The sequence below is a fragment of the Stigmatopora argus genome, chromosome 4 (genome assembly GCF_051989625.1).
Source record: "Stigmatopora argus isolate UIUO_Sarg chromosome 4, RoL_Sarg_1.0, whole genome shotgun sequence".
Classification (NCBI taxonomy): Eukaryota; Metazoa; Chordata; class Actinopteri; order Syngnathiformes; family Syngnathidae; genus Stigmatopora; species Stigmatopora argus.
The window spans coordinates 6,635,490-6,655,086 of NC_135390.1; the positions used below are offsets into that span (position 1 = coordinate 6,635,490).

The following is a 19,597-nucleotide window of genomic DNA, read 5'->3' on the forward strand; positions in this document are numbered from 1 at the left end:
CAAAGATGAAAAGACTGCTGAGAACAATTTATTAAAAAAAAGGGAAATGCAGTTATTTTTTTACTCTAGCAAGGTGTCTGTATAAGTATATAAAACAATATATTTACATTTCTGTTTTTTTTTGCGATGTTAAGTTGACTTTGCACACTCAGCTACATCCAGCTTCTTGCCACTGTTGCACATTTTGGCAAGATTCTGTTAGGAGGAAAAAAACACCATGTAAGAAAAAAAAATACAAAATGGTTGGAGAAAATTAATGAATTTTTCAAGGCAAGTCTCACATTGGCAGCACGGATAATGGTGTTGGGAGAATTAAGGGCTGCAAGGTCCATAAGGATCTTCTGGAGATCCCTGTTGCATCGACGTTCTGAAAAAAGGGAAAACATGGTCATGCAAGTCTCAACATGTGAAATTTAAGGCTTTTCAAGACCACTTAGAACAGAATTTAACGCAAGAAATTTAGAAATTTCCCAGCCAATCTCAAGAAAAAAATTCTATAACTCCTAAAATTTCTAAGCACAGTTTAAAATGTATGGAATTTGAATCATACCACAGGTGATCATCTGAAAAAGAAATATGGTTTATGGAGAAAATTGTAGTTTGATAAATATTTGTGTCTAGTTTTACCATTTCCCCAAAATGATCCGATTAGTTATTGTTCATGTATACAGGGTTTACTGCTTACAGGTCCAGTTGCTAATGAATGATGCGCCAGATTGTCAAAAATTTTGTATCCTAATATTTACTGGTGAAATTTTTAGGACAATGTGAATATCCTCTAACTTCATTCTTAAAATGTCTTAGCTAATTAGTCATCGTTACTGATCAAGAAAAAGAAAAATAACTTGTTTCTCAGTATTTTTAAGTGATTTTTTTCCCAAGACAGTGGAGTTATAACTTCTCAATATGAAAAATTGATTTTTAAAATATTGTCAGTAATCGTAGTTTTAATTATATGTAATTACTGTATTTCAAAAGAAAAGTGACCGGGTTTATCTGTTTTTCTCTCTGCAGTTCTGAGGAAAGGCAGCTGAGAGGGCTCAATACCACCAAAGGAGAGGAGATAGTTGGGACGGAGGTTTGAAGATTCGAAGATCAATGTATCGCTTCACGAGCAGCTGGTTTATATTAGGTGACTGTCAGTACTACACATGAGATAAGAGCCTGCTTATTGTCAAAAAAGCCAGATATCCGTGTTCAAATAAAAGTATTACACGTCGATGTCGCGGTACAAATGAGGCATTGTTCAAACCCAAAAGGACACCAAAAAACTGGATCAAATTTTACTGTCATGCGATCTACTGATCAGTAGCTTTGCAAAAAACTGATAGATCGCGATTGACGTAATGAGCACCACCTCCTGGAAAAACATGATTTAATACTTGGCAAGTCCTTGTTCGCAAGAAAAGCAATCCGGCATTTTTTGTAGTCGTTTGCCAGGTTGGCACACATATTAGGACTACTTTTAATCCATTTCTCCAGAGGATCTCCTCACCCTGGCGGTTTTGAGGGGGTGGTTGGAAATTCCCAGCTTTCGCTTTCTCCCTAGAATATCTTTTATTATGCCTAAATACTTTTTTTTGTTACAAGACAATCTCAAATTTTCTTTATATGTTTAGTAAATGTGCTCTTATTACAGGGCCTTTATGTTTCAGCATTCATTAAAAGATCCCTTTGTATTAATACTAGATAACATTTTTATTAATTTGGACACAGCAGTTTAAAAATACTCATTTTAATTAGGCCAAGATAGGGAATTGATATTAAAATTGTTTTTTTTTTTTTGAGTGGACGAAGAACAGAAATGCTACAACGCAAAACAATCATAAATCTTACATGCTTATTAATTCATTTGGGGCATACGGCTTGCATTTGTGTGATTGAATTTGACAAGTATACCTGGTTGTGGTGACTTGTGGGGATTTAGTTGCAGGTATGGATGCTCCAGGAGTTCTCCAATAGATATTCGTTCTCTGGGATTTCGAACCAAGCATCTCTGTTCAACAAGATGATATAGTAGTTTTTAACCACCGTATTCACTGTTTATGACACAACAAAGTATCACTGATGTATGCAACTCTACTTGTACTTCATTGTTAGGTTGTTTTCACAAAACAACCATTTCACTTCAGTTGGACTAATTCATGGCCCATATGATTGTAAAATGTAAAAACAACAAAATCATAGCTTCTTGATAAGAGCCATTTTAGTTTTCAGAAGTATATACTGTGCTGTACGTTCATAAATTTTAAAGCCACGTTTCAACCGTTAAATATAGCACACCTGACATTAGAAATAGAAGCATTGGCATTTTTGGCCTCTTACCTTCAACACATCCAGCAAATCCTTCTCCGGGATATCAGGAAATTCAATATGATGGCTGGTATCAGTGATGGCGTGCAGCTTGGCAATTTGATTGGTGATGCTTTGGAATGGAGTCTTTTTGTACGTCATACAGTACAGAATACACCCAAGAGACCAAACATCACCTTTTGGACTAATCTAAGAAACAAAACAGAAAGTCAGCAGACACTCTTCAATCAAGGAGAAAATATTAATTGTTATATAAACAAAAGGAACAGTACTTTTGAGCATGCTTTTCCATGCTGGGATGAAGTGTATTTAATTGCCTCGGGCGGCATATAGTTCAAGGTTCCAACCTGTAAATGACAAAAAAATACATACATATTACATAGTAAAATAACTTATTATATCCGGAGAAACTCCAATTCACTTAAGCCAAACATTTTTTCTGTGTGCATTCCAAACATTTACAGCTCTTACTTGGGAATCCTTCATAATGCTTGTCACATCGGGTTGGATACGGTTTGCAATGCCAAAGTCAATTAACTTCAGTGATGCATTGACAATGACAAAATTGGCCGGCTTCAAATCACTGTGGACTATACCTGCATAAAAAGTCAAAGAAACCACAGGTTTGGTTTGAAATAAATATCAGTAACTCTATTTAGGGGCATTCAAAGAAAACATACCATGTTTGTGGATAGTGTGAACTGCCTCAAGCATGTTCTTCCAGTAGAACTTCCGCTCAAGTGGGTTGACAGTAGTTCGTTTCCGTAACCAAGTGTTAAGATCTAAGTTGCCACACTCCATCAGCATATAAATGTAACTGTCTGTTATTTCACTGCAGAAACAGGACCACAGAAACATAGTTTCTATATAATTCCCATTAAAGGTCTTATAAACTCATTATCAATTATTTCCACATCAAGTACTGTATTTTCCACATTACGTCAACGTCTAGCCCTACCCCTACCACAATACAAGGACCAAGCGGAACTTCCTCATTCATGATTCAGTAATCAAGCTATCCCTAGCACGTTGAGAATTATTTTTTTTTTAACCAGTCTATGAACAGTACTTACAATTCATAGAGCTTTATAATCTGATCGCTGTATTGCTGCAAGTGGTTTAGATGTTCTATCTCATTTTTGTAACTTTCTACTGTCTGAGCATCAGCATCCTGCAGGTTTACATATTTCACCGCAAACAACTGTTTTTTGTGATCCAAGACCTGGTACACCTTGGGAGGAAAAAACAAATCAAGTAAAACTGATGACCAATACCATCACTACCAGAATCTTGGGTAATCAACACATGTACATCTTATATTTCCTTAGGGTCATTATTTACCTTGCTGGATCCACCTTGTCCAATCATTTTAAGAATGAAGAACTGTTTGTCTTTGATGGTAATAGACTCATTTGACAGTGAATTGATGGAAGCCTGTGGGTAAGATATAATAAAACATTTTTATACAGTTTTAAATAATTGAGAAAAGCAGTTCAACACGGATTTGGGCAGTTAGCTATTTGACATGCATGGTAGGCTGATTGGACACTCTAAATTGCCCCTAGGTATGAGTGTGAGCGTGAATGGTTGTTTGTCTCCTTGTGCCCTGCGATTGGCTGGCCACCAGTTTAGGGTGTCCCCCGCCTCTGGCCCAAAGTCAGCTGGTATCGGATCCAGCACCCCCCACGATAAAGTGGTTCAGAAAATGAGATGAGACAAAAACCAAATTCGATTGCCATTTTTTTCAACTGGTAAGTTTGAATTATGTGATTTAACTCATAAATACTGTTATACTTAACCAGACAAAACTATGTAAATGTAAAGATAACTTTGCAAAACTGGAAATGAGAATATTTAACAATATATGCAATACGCTGTATGTACCTGTGAATTGTGAGAGCTCGCTAATTGGTTCAGAGGTGTGTGTGGCGTCTGAACAGGTCCTCGTCTGTGTGCTGATACTGAGGATGAATACAACACTGCAGGGTCTCTCTTTACAATAGGGGTAATTAAGCTGAAGAGGAGATGAATAGAAAGACAGTTAAGAGATTCATTCACACACTTCTAAATCCAATTTTGATTTGAATGTACAGTTTGATTGCATTAAATGAAAGCACACAAAAAGAGACCTCCAAACGTGTTACCTATTAGCATAAGGATTTCTGTAATTGTCTGGTGTCTGTGGATCTAATTTTGGTAGCAGAGATGGAGTCGGGACAGATTTCAACACACGAGGAGCCAGTTTGGCATCAGGTGGTGTTTCACGTTTCACCTGAAAACAAGAGAAGTGCATACAAAAAGGAAGCTGTCATAATTAATACATTTTGTGTAAAAGGTTTTCCAGTCGGCCGGTCCGGTGGCGCGAGTGGTTAGCGTGTCGGCCTCATAGCTCTGCGATCCTGGGTTCAAATCAAGGTCATGTACATCTGTGTCGAGTTTGCATGTTCTCCCTTGGCCAGCGTGGGTTTCCTCCCACATTCCAAAGACATGCATGGTAGGCTGATTAGACACTCTAAATTGCCCCTAGGTATGGGTGTGAGTGTGCATGGTTGTCCGTCTCCTTGTGCCCTGCGATCAGCTAGCCACCGATTCAGGGTGTCCCCTGCCTCTGGCCCGGAGTCAGCTGAGATATGCTCTAGCAGCCCCCGCGACCCTAATGAGGATAAACCAGTTCAGAAAATGAGATGAGATGAAGTTTTCCAATCGATATACAAGTCAGAGCCGACTGCCTCTTGTTCTAAAATAATCTGACACAATGAAAACCTTTTTTAAAACTGTTCAGCATTGCACGAGCTGATTGAAATTTCAACTGCAATAGTGTTATGCTGAAAATGTGTGAGTCAATTTTATTAATGTCAAAGCGATACATAGTATCATTTCACTTTTGTAATCACACCTTTCACTTGACAAAAAAAGGCTGGAAGATGTCTAGTCAAATGTTAATGGTTTAAATAAACATGAAACATTTTTCATAGATTTTTTGAAAAGTGATGATTTTAGATGAGTGAAGTTTTCACCCCTACATCAGTGATACTGGTGTAGGACTGCTATAAAATTTGTGAATCACAAAAGGATTTTGGGGGGGAAAAAGTATAAAAAATGACAGACCTCTGGAGAAATATCCTTCAGTGTTGGCATCTTCCACTCTCCAATCGATACACTCTCCTTGCTACCTGGTTTGGGGTTTTCCACTGTTTCATTCACTGGAACCCTAGCAGATAACTGGGGTTCTTGAGTTGACCCCAAATGTAGATATTAATTTCAAAAATATATCCATATCCGAGGCACAGTAACTAAATGAATATATGTATATGTATATACACACACAAATTTTACAGACATGAACTGTACTGTAGTACTACAGAGGTTGTATTGGTGATTTGCTTGAAATATGATTTTATCAGTATGTCAAAATAAACTGAAACTAATATAACTGATCATAAATTATTTTGATAATATAAATGAATAAATGAAAATACTGAGTCAATAAGGATGAGGGTTACTGATTTAGGACAATATTGGAATGGTTCTTTTCTTTAACCAAACGTTGTGATTTAGTGTGTATGGGTTGATAAAAAGTGTTGTCTTTTGCACAGACACATTTAGTCATAAATAGGCCTTTTTATACATTTATCATACTGGTGGTCATCTTGTGAAATAGTCTATTTTGTTGTAACGTTACTTCAAAATAGATAATGTGGTGCCTAAGTATGTTTCTGTGCAGATGTGTGTATCTTTGGCATTGAAAATACCTGTGAAGGAGTACTCCTTTTTGGTGGAAACAAGCTGTTTCTCTCCAGATTTCAAGTTCTGCAGGGCATCCTCCAGCAGCTTGGCTGGCTTGGCATTTAACGATTGGGCTTTGAGCAGTATTGAAGTTGCCTTCATCACATTTCCTTCATAAAGGAGTACAAATAGCGCCCTAAATTAAATTTAAATTCGGTCGGCTTAAAAAAAAGAATTAAAAAAAAAAAGAATTGAAGTGACTTCATTCACTAAGTAAATATCTCATTGAGCTGCTATACCTTGGGAAGCCAAGAACTGAGCATGCGCTACATGGACAAATGCAAAGGACTTGCAGTTGGTTCTCGCAACTATGAAATGGTCTTCAGCTTCATCAGAGTCGTCAATGCTTTTAAGAAAAAAAAAACATGAATTACATTATACTGTATTATCAGCATCATAATTGGACTAAGGCTTTACTAATTTATATAATTTATGTCAAAAAGACTAAGGTAAAGGCCTTAGTCTGTAGTGAACTTATACTTACCCCTTGATTTCTGCATATCTTATCATAATTTTTGCATAGCTCTCGTTCTTGCTGAAATTTCTTAAAGGCAGGCGTGAAAAGAATTTAAAATAACAGTCCTTGAGTTTATTAAGAAGATTGATGTCTGTATGAGGGTTGCCTCTTTTTTCAAGATTCATCAGGTAAGCCCAACATGACTCAGGGGAGTTTGAAAGAATGAGTTGTTCAAAATTGAATGTTACATCTGCAAAGGAAAATATCAAATCAGCAAATCAAGAGTAATAATAAACAACCTAGGATTTTTTACATTTTGGTCAATAAATTACCGTAATTACTCGAATATAACACGCATATTTTTGCTATATAATTAATTCCAATAGTTGGGGGTGCGTGTTATAATCAAGAACTAATTGTTTTTTTTTGTTTTTTTTTTTTTTTTTAATTTTTTTTTTTTTTTGTCTTGTTACATGGCCCTTAGCCTGGTGCTTTTTCTTGCCAAATAAATTGAATTGAAATTGAATTGAATAAAATAAATTACAAATTTTCGATCGAAAAAAGCATTGTCAAACTCACTTTGACGCACGGATTTTACGTCATCTCGTAAAGCCAATCGGATGATGTGTTGTGGGAGGAAGAGGAAGTGGATGAAGGAAGCGTGGACGTTGATAGGATTCTCAACGAAGAGATGTATGAGAGGACAGACAAAGAGAGAGAGGAACTCTTCATTTGAAGGATTCTAATGAATAAATTTGTTTGAACAAAACAATCGTGAAACGAAGAAAAAAAGGTAAGATTTCTGATTTTCGTCAGCGGGAAATTTTAGGTGCGCACTATATTCGAGTACTGCGTTTTTCCAGATTTTTTTGGCCCAAAGTTATACCTGCGTGTTATTTTCGAGTGCGCGTTATATTCGAGTAATTACGGTAGTATGATGACAAATATTTAAGCGTTTCAATACCGTCTAATTTCAAGGTGTTCTTTGTATCAAATGTATAAAGGGAACTGGTTGTTGACTCTGCAGAGGCCTGATCTCTCCAAAGGTCAGTTTCTGGACTAACAGATGGTAACTGCAAGTAATGGAAAATGTATTCTCAATGAAAAACACAAAAATGCCTCTGAATACAAAAATATAGAATACAAAATGCTAACCGGAAAGTTGACATTATAGTCATCAACCGTTGCTTTATTGGACGAGGCTCGCCCAAGCATTGAGCTTTTGTTTGAAATAGACGTTTGCCTGAAAGAAAAACATACACACCAACTTACACCCATCAATTATTGCAGGACTCCAAGTTAACTGCTTTCTGAATGCAAACTATTATTATTGGAAAAATGTTAAAACATACGCATTCAGGTACCAGATACCAGTACCATACCATGTTTTCCTTTAGGTGTAAAAAATACTTTCTACATTTCCATTTATTTTATTATGAAGAAACAGAGAAACATGTGTTGCAGCTCTCCAACTATCTTAAATTTGTGGTTACATACTAAGTGTTGCTTAAGTAATGTGTAGCTTTTCTGTTACAAGAGGAATGTTCATATACCGAACTTTAAAAGTGATCTTACATTTAAACAAGTTTGAAAGACAAATTGTAATGAAAATGCCTAGAGTGTCTTTAAAAAAAATACTTTTGTTAGTCTTCTGCAAACTTCAGGATTGTGGTTGAGTGGGTCGAATTTGAATATTTAATGTTTAAATTTCAACTCTTCACTTTGCCTGTCCTGTAAGTGTCAATCTCAAGACCTCACAATTGATATTGACAATTGAATGTGTAGGACGGACAAAGTGGGAAAATATTTGCAAAATAATTTGCTTATTTGCAGAGCGGTTTGATTTACAAAAGTGATTACATTCAAAATACCAACTACGCTCTTGACAAATTTCAACTCAGTTGCATAATATAAAAATGGAAAAGATTCCATGCAAAGTCAACTATAATAAAAATGAAAAAAATTGAAAGTTAGAGGTTGCTTTCCTTACCGTGAACTGAAATTGCTTGACAGATTGAATTCACTCATTTCATCAGAGATCCTGCTTAATTTCTGGAAATCATAGTCTTTTTTAACAATGCCATGTGCAGGGGTGTTTAAAAATGCTGTCAGAAATGATAAAGAACAATAAAGAACTGCAGAGTAAACGTAGCTTATGGAGAAGCACCATCAATTTCGTCACACGCAGTTTCTGCGTGTGATGACAAGTAGGCTTTTTGTGTTGTGATAATGACGACAGGGCCTATGTCCGATTATTATTATTATTATTAAAACTTGAAAAGGTCAAAACAACAAATGAGATGGCTGTTGGATTAGCAAGGGATAATTTTTAGGAAAACATTTTGAAATGTTTGAAATCGGTCGATTTCTAGTATTGTGCTTAATGAAAGAACCCCTAATACAAACGACTCAGAATGATCAATTCAAGAAAAAGAATGCCACACTGACCTTGTACAAGAGTGAAATGTGATATGGGTGACATAATCTATAAATACTACATATACACAAAATGGATGCACTGCAACTAGTACCAGTGATCAGAATCAACCACATAGTACTACATTTTCTTCTATAGCAGATGCTATGCAAAAATATCTGCATGTGTAGCGCATTGAACAAACATTTTTTACATTAAAAATAAGATTCTTACATGGGTCGTTTTCCTTGTCGTCTGTAGGAAAAGTGTGTGTTTTTTCTGCCTCCAACCTTTGCAAGGCATCCTCGAGTAGTCCTTTTGGTTTAGCCTCCAGTTCAATTGCATTATGGAGTATATCAATACTTCTCTTTGTGTTGCCTGATAATTATGATTTTAAAAAAGAAATATAAATTTCACCAATAATAAATGTGATTATTTATTATAAAATGAAAATTGTAGCAGTAGTACCTTGAGAATGTGCAAACTCTGCATGAGCGATGTGGACAAATGCAAAGTTCTGGCTATAAGATCTTGCAAAGTTGAAGTTGGCTTCGGCCTCATTGACATCTTGAATTCTATTTTATTTTAAAGGGGAAAAAAACTCCAGTCAACTGAAAACAGCACTGAACTTTTGTTTACAGCAATACTTTAAATACTGTTTCCAGAAGCAAGCACTTGCACATGACTATGACAAAGTCACTCACGCTTTCAACTCTGCAAATCTGACCAACATCCTGGCATAGCTCTCATTTTGACAGTGTAATCCAAGTGGCATATTTGAAAACACTCTGGAATAAAAACTAATGAGTCGAGCAAAATGGTTAGGATCTAAATGAGGGTCCCCTTTCCTCTCCAGTTCTATCATATATGAAAGACAAGCTTCAGATGACTTAGAGCTGATGATCTGGTTAATATTGTCAGTGTCATCTGAAAGAAAAATCCACACAGCTGGTTAAATGTGTGCCTTTTTCCTGCAAGCGATATAACAACAAGACATCAAAAGTACCTTCATTGAGATGTTTTCTTATCTTGCTAAGCCTTTGACAAACCTTGGCAAGGGTCTGCATTGTGTCATTTTGCTCTTTTTCACCCATCTGAAAGAAAAAATGTTGAGTTTACATACAACAGTCTGTCATAAACAATATCGCAATGGGAATGTTGTTGAATATGTAGCTATTTGGTCTGTATTTAGATTTATTTCACTCTGCAGTCTGCAACCAGGCCAGCATTGCAAAAGAAAATCTGTTCTCAGATGGATAAATGGAGTATGCGTAGACAGGGTCCACGTCACGGACAAGCTCTCCTGGTCTACCAACACCACGGCAGTGGTGAAGAAGGCCCAGAAGCGACTCCATCTGAGGGTACTCAGGAGGAACAACTTGGACATTAAGCTTCTGGTAACCTTCTATAGAGCCAACGTGGAGAGCATCCTGGCATACTCCATTACAGTGTGGTACGCCGGAAGCATGGGAGCTGACAGAAAAGCCATGCAGAGAGTGATCAACACCGCCCAGAAGAACATCGGCTGCTTTCTGCCCTCACTGGATGACATTGCCAGCCCTCGCTACCTCAGCAGAACATTGTTAGGGACCCCATCGACCCTGGTCACAACTTGTTCCAGCTGCTGCCCTCTGGCAGACGCTACAGGTCTCACAAAACACGGACAAATAGACTTAGGGACAGTTTTTCCCCAGAGCCATCAGGGCTCTGAACTTGCCTTAGCACGACACACAATCCCTTCGGTGCAATAACATCAGGGTGTGAGATAACAATGTGCAATATCTTAGAATTTACCTTGCCCGGACGTGACTTTTTATATTACTTATTTAACTTTTTACTGAGAAACATGCACTTTGTGGAGTAGCACCACTAATTTCGTTATACACACTGTTGTATAATGACAATAAAGGCTTTTGAATTGATTTGACTTTGCCGCAACACGTAAAAAAACAAGTTTTCGCATCAGAATCAGATACTACGTTCCAGCAAAACGTAGTATTGTCAATATGTTCTACTTACAATTAACACTTAGCAATGGCAAATTGCAAAGGAGACAGCCAACTTCAGCAACTATCACAAAAGATGATAAGCAAATGCTTATTTCTCAAATGTTTTCCGTCTCAGAGACGCTAGCTCACCTAACGTGGGTTAGCATGTCTTACCGTCATAGACCTTCATTACTATTCCACAATTTATCACGCTATTTTGTTTCTATTCCTGCATCGTTCAAGCATGGTTAACCAAAATATACTCGATTCTACCTCACCTTGTTTATGGTTCCAAGAACATTAAACCCGTATTGATACTAGTCCCACAATACGGTCGCCGTCAACTGAGTTTTCAAATATACCACTTCCGTCTGAGTCGCGTGTTGATAGGCTCATTTCACATAATAACAGAAAATACGTCACACTGTATAAATCTTTCTTCCGGCGCAATGTAATTTTAATCGATGTCTTTTTTTCGCTGTTATCGTCAAGAGCAGAACGCATAAAACACAAAGCTTATTTGCAACTTTGCTGGATAACATTTGAAAATGTAATTAACGTGACAGCGAGCTATTTAATTAGCACGGGTGCTTGCCACGTTGGCATGCATTTTAGTTTCTCACGGAACACCGTTCTCAGTTTTTCGAGGTGATTCGTTGGTTACACACTTGTGTTTCCCCCCGCATATACTTGTAAAAACAAGTACATAATGTAAAGTATAGTAAAGTAGTATAATGATAACGAACAGGAAAATAGCTGCACGTTTGAAAAGGGTCTGACTGGGTACTTTGTCAAAAATAGTGACACCTGCTGGACATTAAAGTCCCTACAGGCACGAGTAATTATTATGTACGTACTGGACCAAAGCCTTGCTGAGTGATTGAACGCTCCCTAAGACAGTCCGTTTCTTTGTTTTCTCCGCTTATCTTAAAAACCTACAGAGCAAAAAACAAATACAAATAAATAAATAAATGCGCGGGGTGGTCTATCATATACAATTCATCGACTTCCCGGGTGAAGTCTATTCAGGGAAAATTGGAATTTGAGATTCAGGTGGAACGGTGCTGTTTTCCTCCTGGCCGTGCAACAGTGTCACTACAGTTGTCCTCTTGAAGCACGGATCCAATATATTCTGGAGAGACTATTATATTTTTATTTCAAATCATCACATCAAACCATGCTTCAATATATACTCAACACTAAAATTATTCAATCACATAATTTAAGCAGGTACAAATATCGGGATTTTGGAAAATAGCATTGAAGGTATGTTAAGTTAATGTGATGTGTCATGTTTCATTTAATTTTTATTATTATTTTATTTATTTTATTTATGTTTTATTTGTTTATTGTTTTTTTAATTTTTTTTATTGAATTATCTCAATACGTGACAGGTATTATTTGAAGAAATGAGTGTGACTAGGCACGTCAGAATTGAAATACACAAGTAAAAACTTATAGATAAAAAAATGTTTTTTTTTTACAGGGCGACTAAACGATGCAAATCAGACTATATTTGTCAAGTTTTCATGTTCATTATAATAAACCCCAATCACAGGTATAAACTCCGACATTTTTTTTAGCCATAAACGCAGCGCAATTTCTTTATTTCCTTGTTCCTGCTCCTCCCAGCTGAGAACCAAGATGGCAGCTACGTGAGGGCGATGAGCCGCGACACATCAGAGTTCTATCATGAAGCAACATTAGAGTATGTAGCTCTTACGATCTTTGTTTTGACTTGTCGGTATAATAGTACCTTGCAAATTGCCTCACACTCATCAACACTATTGAATTTTGAAAGGACATGCTTTTCTGCAGGCTAAGCTAGCAAGCAGCGCTCGGCAAATAAATGAACATGTCTCGTCAGCAACATAAAGGAACCATCACCTTTAAATACGGTCATTTTTGCCCGTTTCTGTGTTATTATCAACGAGTGTTGATAAAATAATTGTTTACTGTACATGCTTGAAGGACACAAACTTTGGTTACTATTACATTTGCCACATTCGGTCCTTCACTGTATATTTGTATTCTGTTTTCCCCCCAACAATAGCGTATTTTTCATAAGGTTTGTAAGTTATAAGTTATAAATTTAACCCCAAACCCCCCACCCACCTAGGTCAATTTCAACATGGCCATCACTCAATTCCGCCTGTTTAAGATCTGCACATGCCTAGCCAGTTTGCTGTCTTTCCTCAAGAGATTAATATGCAGGTAAGTGTAATGTAAAGTCAATCAATATTTTAATATGATAACTGTAGGTGTTGGTCGTCAAATTCAATATATTTACTCCTAGTTAATCCATCTATCAATTTCTTGTACAGTTTAATTGGTTTTAATTGAAATACTTATTGTCTGGACAAAAAGTTAAGGCTCAAATTCATTTGTAGCCTTATTTTTTTCCTATTTTTAATTAATTGTTTTTCTTATTAATTGGCAATAAAGGAGTGGAAGGGGCCGGAAGCTCAGTGGAGATCAAATAACCCTCCCGACAACTGTGGATTTCTCATCATCCATACCCAAACAGGTTTGTTGTCATTTGTAAATTAACCAAACACTATTCTGATTAGAACATTCAAGAACAGGTGACTTGCTGTATGTTTAAAATCGTAATCAAAATGATCAAGTCGACATACGTTGAAAATAATCTGCATCATTTCACGCACATTTTTTTCTTTTGTATATCATCTGGGAGAGAAACCATGTATACAGTTTAAAATAAATAAAATAAAATCATTTTTTAAATGTATTTAGTAACTTATTTATTACCTATTTATTTACGTCTAAAATGTATTTTCCTGTGTCTGTATTCTCACCCTCTTGCTACTGTGACAATGAAATTTCCCGAATACGGGATGAATAAAGTTATCTAATCTAATCTAAATAAAATTCAAATTCCGCATTTAACAGGTTTGGTTACATTGTGTGTCTGGTGTCCTTTGACAAGCTAAACACACGAGACTACACACTTTTTGCGATAGTCCATTACGTTACTGCACAGCATGTAAACACTGATGGATTAATAAAGAAATAAAAAAAAATAGGCACGCGCTATATACAGTTGCTTTACCGCTTCTGGTGTCATGTTGCATGTAGGCATTTCTTTAACAAGCAATCGTCCCTGATTTGCAAAGGAAACATCCAATGTAATATCGTATTTACCCACCCGTCCTGTTCGTACAGCTAAAAAGTGAACACTGGCGTAATGTCACGGCATTTCTCTTTTCTTTATGCGTATTTAGTTTATTTATTTTTGTAAAATTGAAAGCAGCAGTTACGACACAACCAACCAAACTACTGCAACTTGAGTAGGACAAAGTAAACAACTCTCTTTTCATCTTTATATCTTTGTTCTCTCATAAAATCTGTCAATATATGACTATTTGAATTGAAATAAATGCTTTTGTTGTGATTACACAACTATAATGAGTTTTCAAATTTAAATGACTACTCGTATTTAGGCAACATTGTCATCGCATTTACCTAAGTAAGAATTAGTTTGTGTATGTATAAGTGGCATCACGAGTAATGACAGACTATCTGAAATACAAAAACAGCTGAGGAAATAAAAAAAAAAAAAAAATACTCTGCTAACAGGAATATCATCTACTTCCTGCCAGTACTGGCTTTTATTTGTCTCCATTATTAACCACGAGGAAAATTAAAATCAGTTTTTTTCCTCTTCAATTATTTTGTATTGTATTTAATTGTCTATTTATAGAGTTTGAGATCGGTGGTTCCACCCCATTTTGGACCCTATTATTGGGACAAATAAACATAATATTATCAAACATAAAGTAGTCTGGCATTTTGGCATTTTAAGCCTGATTGTCTTTGTGTTTTAAGTAGTATTTTGTGCTGTTAATTCTTCACAGCCAGATGTTGAAGAATGGAGTTCATGGGATGAAGAAGCTCCAACGAGTATTAAAATTGAAGATGGAAATGGAAATGTTCCCCCTCAACCCACTGATATAGAAGAGCCTGACTATTTTAAAGACATGACACCAACCATCAGGAAAACCCAGAAGGTATACACACAGTTGTCGCGCAGAATCCACTATATCATGTAATCTTCCCATTTTATATTGGTTATTGATGTACAAAATTGTAACTGCTTTGTTGTTCAATAACTCAACTGAACTGATTTGTTTGTCTTCCCTACATGCTTTTCAACAAAAACAAAACGCTTCTCATGTGCTAGCAAGGGCTTTTTTTCATACTATATTTCAACTGAAGAGATTAGTCACGCCAGTTCATCCCGCTTTTCTTTTTTAGATACTGGTGGAGTAAAACTCAATCATTTGTCGTTTTGCACCTATCAGGCACTGGAAAGTTGAAGAACTATATATTTTTTTGACGTCCCATTTTTCATTCGCATTCTAAAAGCTATTATGCTAAATCAGGGGTCTGCAAAACGGTACTCAGAGGCCTCTGTGGGTGCTGTTTTTTTTTTCCAACCGATCCAACAAAAACAGTTTAAGCAATGAGGTTTCTGCTGAAACAAGAAGCACCTTCCTGCAATCCACTGATTGCACTTCTAAGATACCAGATTGGTGGAAAGGTTTCCTGTTATAGGTTGGAATGAAAACCCGCACCCAATGTGGCCCTTTCTGGAATAGTTCGGAGACCCCTGTGCTAATGCTAACTCTCGCTACATTTCCGCTACCGGGTTATATGTGATACTGGCTGCCTAAAAAAAATATACGCAAGCAAAGGGTAATTATTTTTCCCGTATAGAATCGGCCAATTCAATTCTTTGCCCCCTACCTTCACATTTTCATGCAGTAGGAATAGTCCAATTCTGATGTTTTCAAATCTTCCTCAGCCTTTTAATACATTTAAGAATGCAATTTTACAATTTTCCCTGTTTTCTATGTTGCAGATTGTGCTCAAGAAAAGGGAACCACTGAACTTCCTGGTGCCTGATGGCTCAGCAGGTTTCTCCAGCAGACTGGCAGCCTCTCAGGATATGATGACCTTCAGTCCACCTTCAGTGAGCTATCTTTTATCATCTCCGAAGCTTCAGGCATCATTGTCTATATTCAAGTTCAAGTTTTGTTATTGAGTGCCATTAATGTTAATTTTATCCTTATTTGAATCTTGATCAAACATGTTAATTATACTATTGTATGTCAGGGCAAATCTATAGTAGTAGAATCACGCCCAAACTAAGAAAAAAAAGTTTGATTTGCAAATGAAACATCATTCAAAAACAGAAGTGTGGTCTACAAATAAAAAAAAAAAGATTGAAAAAAAGAATGCAATCTGAATTACAGATCGTTTTGCAGATGCTTACACATTGATTAGAATTTCCATTCAAACCATTTGCATTTCCTTGCATATCATAGAACATTTTTATCTAACTCAATGACATGGAAAATTTCAAGTCAAGTGCCTTTGCCATGAATTCCTGTCCATACCAGCCGATGGCGCTCTATACCATTCCAAGACCACCAGGATTAGATCAAGTCAAAACTGGAAGTGCACTCCAGGCATGTCTCTTTATTGCATGAGCGACGGGGGCGTGATTGAGGTTAGGTAACCCCACATTACGTCTCTGTGCAAATTTCGCTCCCGCCCCGTCTTGTAGGCCACAGACACGTTACGTCAGTACTTCATTCCAGCCCGCCAGCAGAAGGCATTGCCATTTATTCGTTTTCACTTTGTGCTGGCGAGTTGGAGAAAGAGAGCTAGTAAACATATTATTGGAATCCTTATACCTGTCTGGTTTCAAACATAAATTAATAAATATATTTTCAAAATATCCTGATTTCTTTGCCGTCAAATTCACATTGATGAAGTTTTTTTTTTTTTTTTTTAACAGGCGGAGCTTGGTGAAATGGACAACTGGCAGGGGGACACCAATGCCTGGGAGGAGGAATCCGATGCCACTTGGGAAGCAGAAGAGGTGTTAAGGTAAAAGTCCTTCACACAGCTGATGGCGCACAGGCTCATGTTGACCAGCAGATGTCAGCGATGAACACTACAGTACATTGTTACCTCGACATACGATCTTAATCCGTTCCGGGACTGAGATCGTATGTCGATCTTTTCGTAACTTGAGCGGACGTTTCCCATTGAAATTAACTAAAAACAGATTAATTCGTTCCAACCCTCTGAAAAAACGCCAAAAACAGGATATTGGATTGGAAAAAATGTTTTATTTCTTCTAATTCGGCATCTATTAAAAAAGTAACACATAACTAGTGGTTTAATAGTAATATAATGTGTTTATTAGAAGTAAAATTAGACACATTTTGCGGAGGGTAGAGACAGCGACATATACGGAGGCGGGGGGTGTTCGGGGGGACTTTATACACGGCAACAACGCACTCGTAAACGAACAAACAAATTTAAATTAACTTGGATTAATATATACAGACACACTCAAACATACGTTTAATGTAACTTTACACAAAACTGAATTCTAATTCTGTCTGAATTTTTTTTACCTTCGTTCTGAGCGGGTTAGCTGTTTGCCACACCTCCACCCTCACATTCGCTATCGATGGGCTGTTTGCTGTTGTATTCCCTTCGACCACTTGGCAACGAGAAGTAGTCTTGAATGAGCGATCGCGGGAGCTAACAGGCTAAGGAAGGAATAACAGGAAATGCAACAGCTGAGCTTACCCACGTATTGATTGTGGGTAATGAAGTTTTATTCTGAGAAAGGGTGCACGAGTATACTTCATTACCCAGAAGGCCCTCTTTTTGCCTGCGCCTGGTCCATGTGTAGCGGAAACTCGTCTGAATAAATCGTTCAGTGCTCGTAGATGTCTGTTATACACGAAAGAGATGTGGCAAAAGACTGCGCTACAATGATAAACAGCCTCTCATGTCATGGCCACCTGGCTTGGTCGCATCTCGAAACTTTGATCGTATCTAGGGCGAATTATTCGATCGAAATTTTCATCGTACCTCAAGCATGTCGTAGGTAGAGCTGATCGTAGGTCGAGGTACCACTGTACTTTCTCAGTGGGTAAATAGTTAGTTGATCATACAGCCAGCATAAAGGCATCGCAATTTGTTCTTCTTGAAACAGACAACAGAAGCTGGCTGACAGAGAAAAGCGCTCCATGGAACAGCAAAGGAAGAAGATGGAGAAAGATGCTCAGAGGATGATGAAGAAAGAGCAGAAAATGGCTGTTAAACTTTCTTAACATTTTGGTAATGCTCAGTTTTGAGCCAGAGGAATACAAGGGAAAGACATTGAATCAGTTACGAGTTTCATCAAACCATTTGAAGTTCTCACGCTGCTGTGCTACATTTTCAGTAATATGTCTTCATCCAGCAGCCATTTCTCTCAGTTTTGGGGGAACAACTGTAATTCATCCCATGTTTTGGACATTTTGGCCTTAAGGAAGAACCAGAAATTATATGCTCCCAGTATAGTTTTGGTGTATGTGCTAGTCAGCACAGGCCCTTATTCAAGGTGTGTAAATAAATTTAAACTTATACTGTTAGTCCTGGTCATCGTACAATTCATTTTCTTTTTTTCTTATTTCTAATGGGAAGGACGAAGTGGTGTATTTTTTTTAAGAATCACTGTTTGTGAGTGACATTGGTCAGGTGAATAATTGTTTTTATATTTATGATTTATCATTGTTCAAAAAGCATTTTCTCCGATGATCCTGTACACTGAACCTCCAAATTTGACAATTAAAATATAAAACGCTATGTAGTCTGTGGCTACGAGCTAAAGACTGGATGGTATGTTACTTTTTTTTTGAAATTGATCTTTGATCGCTGCTAAAATATCTATGCCATTCACGACAAAAGGAGAACTGAACCCTTGAGAATGTCCGCAATAGTATTACCATGAAGTCTGTGTTTGTGTGCTAGTGTGTGTATGCACATGGGAAATAACTATTGAATGCATAAAATGGTTTCCCACTACAGTTATTCACAAAGATGCAATTCAAATGAAAATGCTGTTTAGGATACTTCAAACGAGCTTCAAAATGCTTTTTCCTGAAGAATGAAGTCATACGGCCTGAGTGTCCCTCGAAGCCGAAGTCGTGGAGTGCACAACCAAAAGTTTTCCCTTTAACAATTGTACCTGCTGTGTCCAAGTCTTTCCAGAGTACTTCAAGGGTGGTCCTTGGCTTGTTGAGTACTCCCTGGTCAGATTTCTTTTGAGGAGCCACTGATTGTATCCTTTTGTTGGTCACATGGCCTTCCATTTGTTGGGAAGTTAAGTGAGCTGTTCTTGGAAATGTCTTGTTGCACACTTGCATTTAATATACTGAGAGAATGTGTAAATTCTCCAGTACCAATTTCAACCGCTTCACTTTAAACTGAGATTCCCTTTCCTCTGGATCCTAGACTCAATATAGATGCAAACCTTGCCCCGACACCGCCTATGCCGTCACGAACAGCCTTGACCCCACCACATGCCAGCTACACTGGCCTGTGATAATAAAAAAAATCCTGTTAATGCGCTAAATGACTTGGGTCTGCCAGCATTTCTATATCCTGAAGGGGAAAATTTCTCAAATTGCAAGACAAGCTCGCCATCGAGGGTGTTATAGAATCCTATGGCTCAGACCTTTGATGCTTACGGAGCCAAGATCGTTATGTAACAGAGAGGATTGTCCTCATCAATGTGATTAAATAAGTCTTGGTTCTTTTAAATTT

The 19,597-nt window shown here is 37.2% G+C and overlaps 2 protein-coding genes across 3 annotated transcripts; one reads left to right on the forward strand and one right to left on the reverse strand.

Moving 5' to 3' along the window:
* Positions 1-10: 10 nt before the first annotated feature.
* On the reverse strand, positions 11-11,955 carry ttk (ttk protein kinase). Of its 2 annotated transcripts, none has more exons than XM_077599582.1 (23): positions 11,818-11,955; positions 9,979-10,066; positions 9,677-9,899; positions 9,441-9,547; positions 9,207-9,350; positions 8,547-8,661; positions 7,712-7,799; positions 7,521-7,629; positions 6,584-6,806; positions 6,339-6,445; positions 6,066-6,209; positions 5,422-5,543; positions 4,458-4,585; positions 4,198-4,327; positions 3,655-3,747; positions 3,387-3,544; positions 2,994-3,145; positions 2,785-2,909; positions 2,586-2,660; positions 2,326-2,502; positions 1,900-1,996; positions 282-367; positions 11-195 (listed from the first exon to the last, which is right to left on the reverse strand). In XM_077599582.1, exons 2-23 carry the CDS (start codon positions 10,064-10,066, stop codon positions 130-132), a joined length of 2,757 nt encoding a protein of 918 aa, XP_077455708.1. In that variant the 5' UTR covers positions 11,818-11,955; the 3' UTR covers positions 11-129. The 2 variants fall into 2 exon arrangements, with proteins under 2 accessions (XP_077455708.1, XP_077455707.1); XM_077599581.1 differs by lacking the exon at positions 11,818-11,955 and adding an exon at positions 11,239-11,390.
* A 575-nt stretch (positions 11,956-12,530) lies between these two features.
* Positions 12,531-18,666, forward strand: ebag9 (estrogen receptor binding site associated antigen 9). The gene is made up of 7 exons (XM_077599592.1): positions 12,531-12,668; positions 13,080-13,174; positions 13,406-13,487; positions 14,836-14,988; positions 15,843-15,953; positions 16,785-16,876; positions 18,003-18,666. Exons 2-7 carry the CDS (start codon positions 13,092-13,094, stop codon positions 18,118-18,120), a joined length of 639 nt encoding a protein of 212 aa, XP_077455718.1. The 5' UTR covers positions 12,531-12,668; positions 13,080-13,091; the 3' UTR covers positions 18,121-18,666.
* Positions 18,667-19,597: the final 931 nt, after the last annotated feature.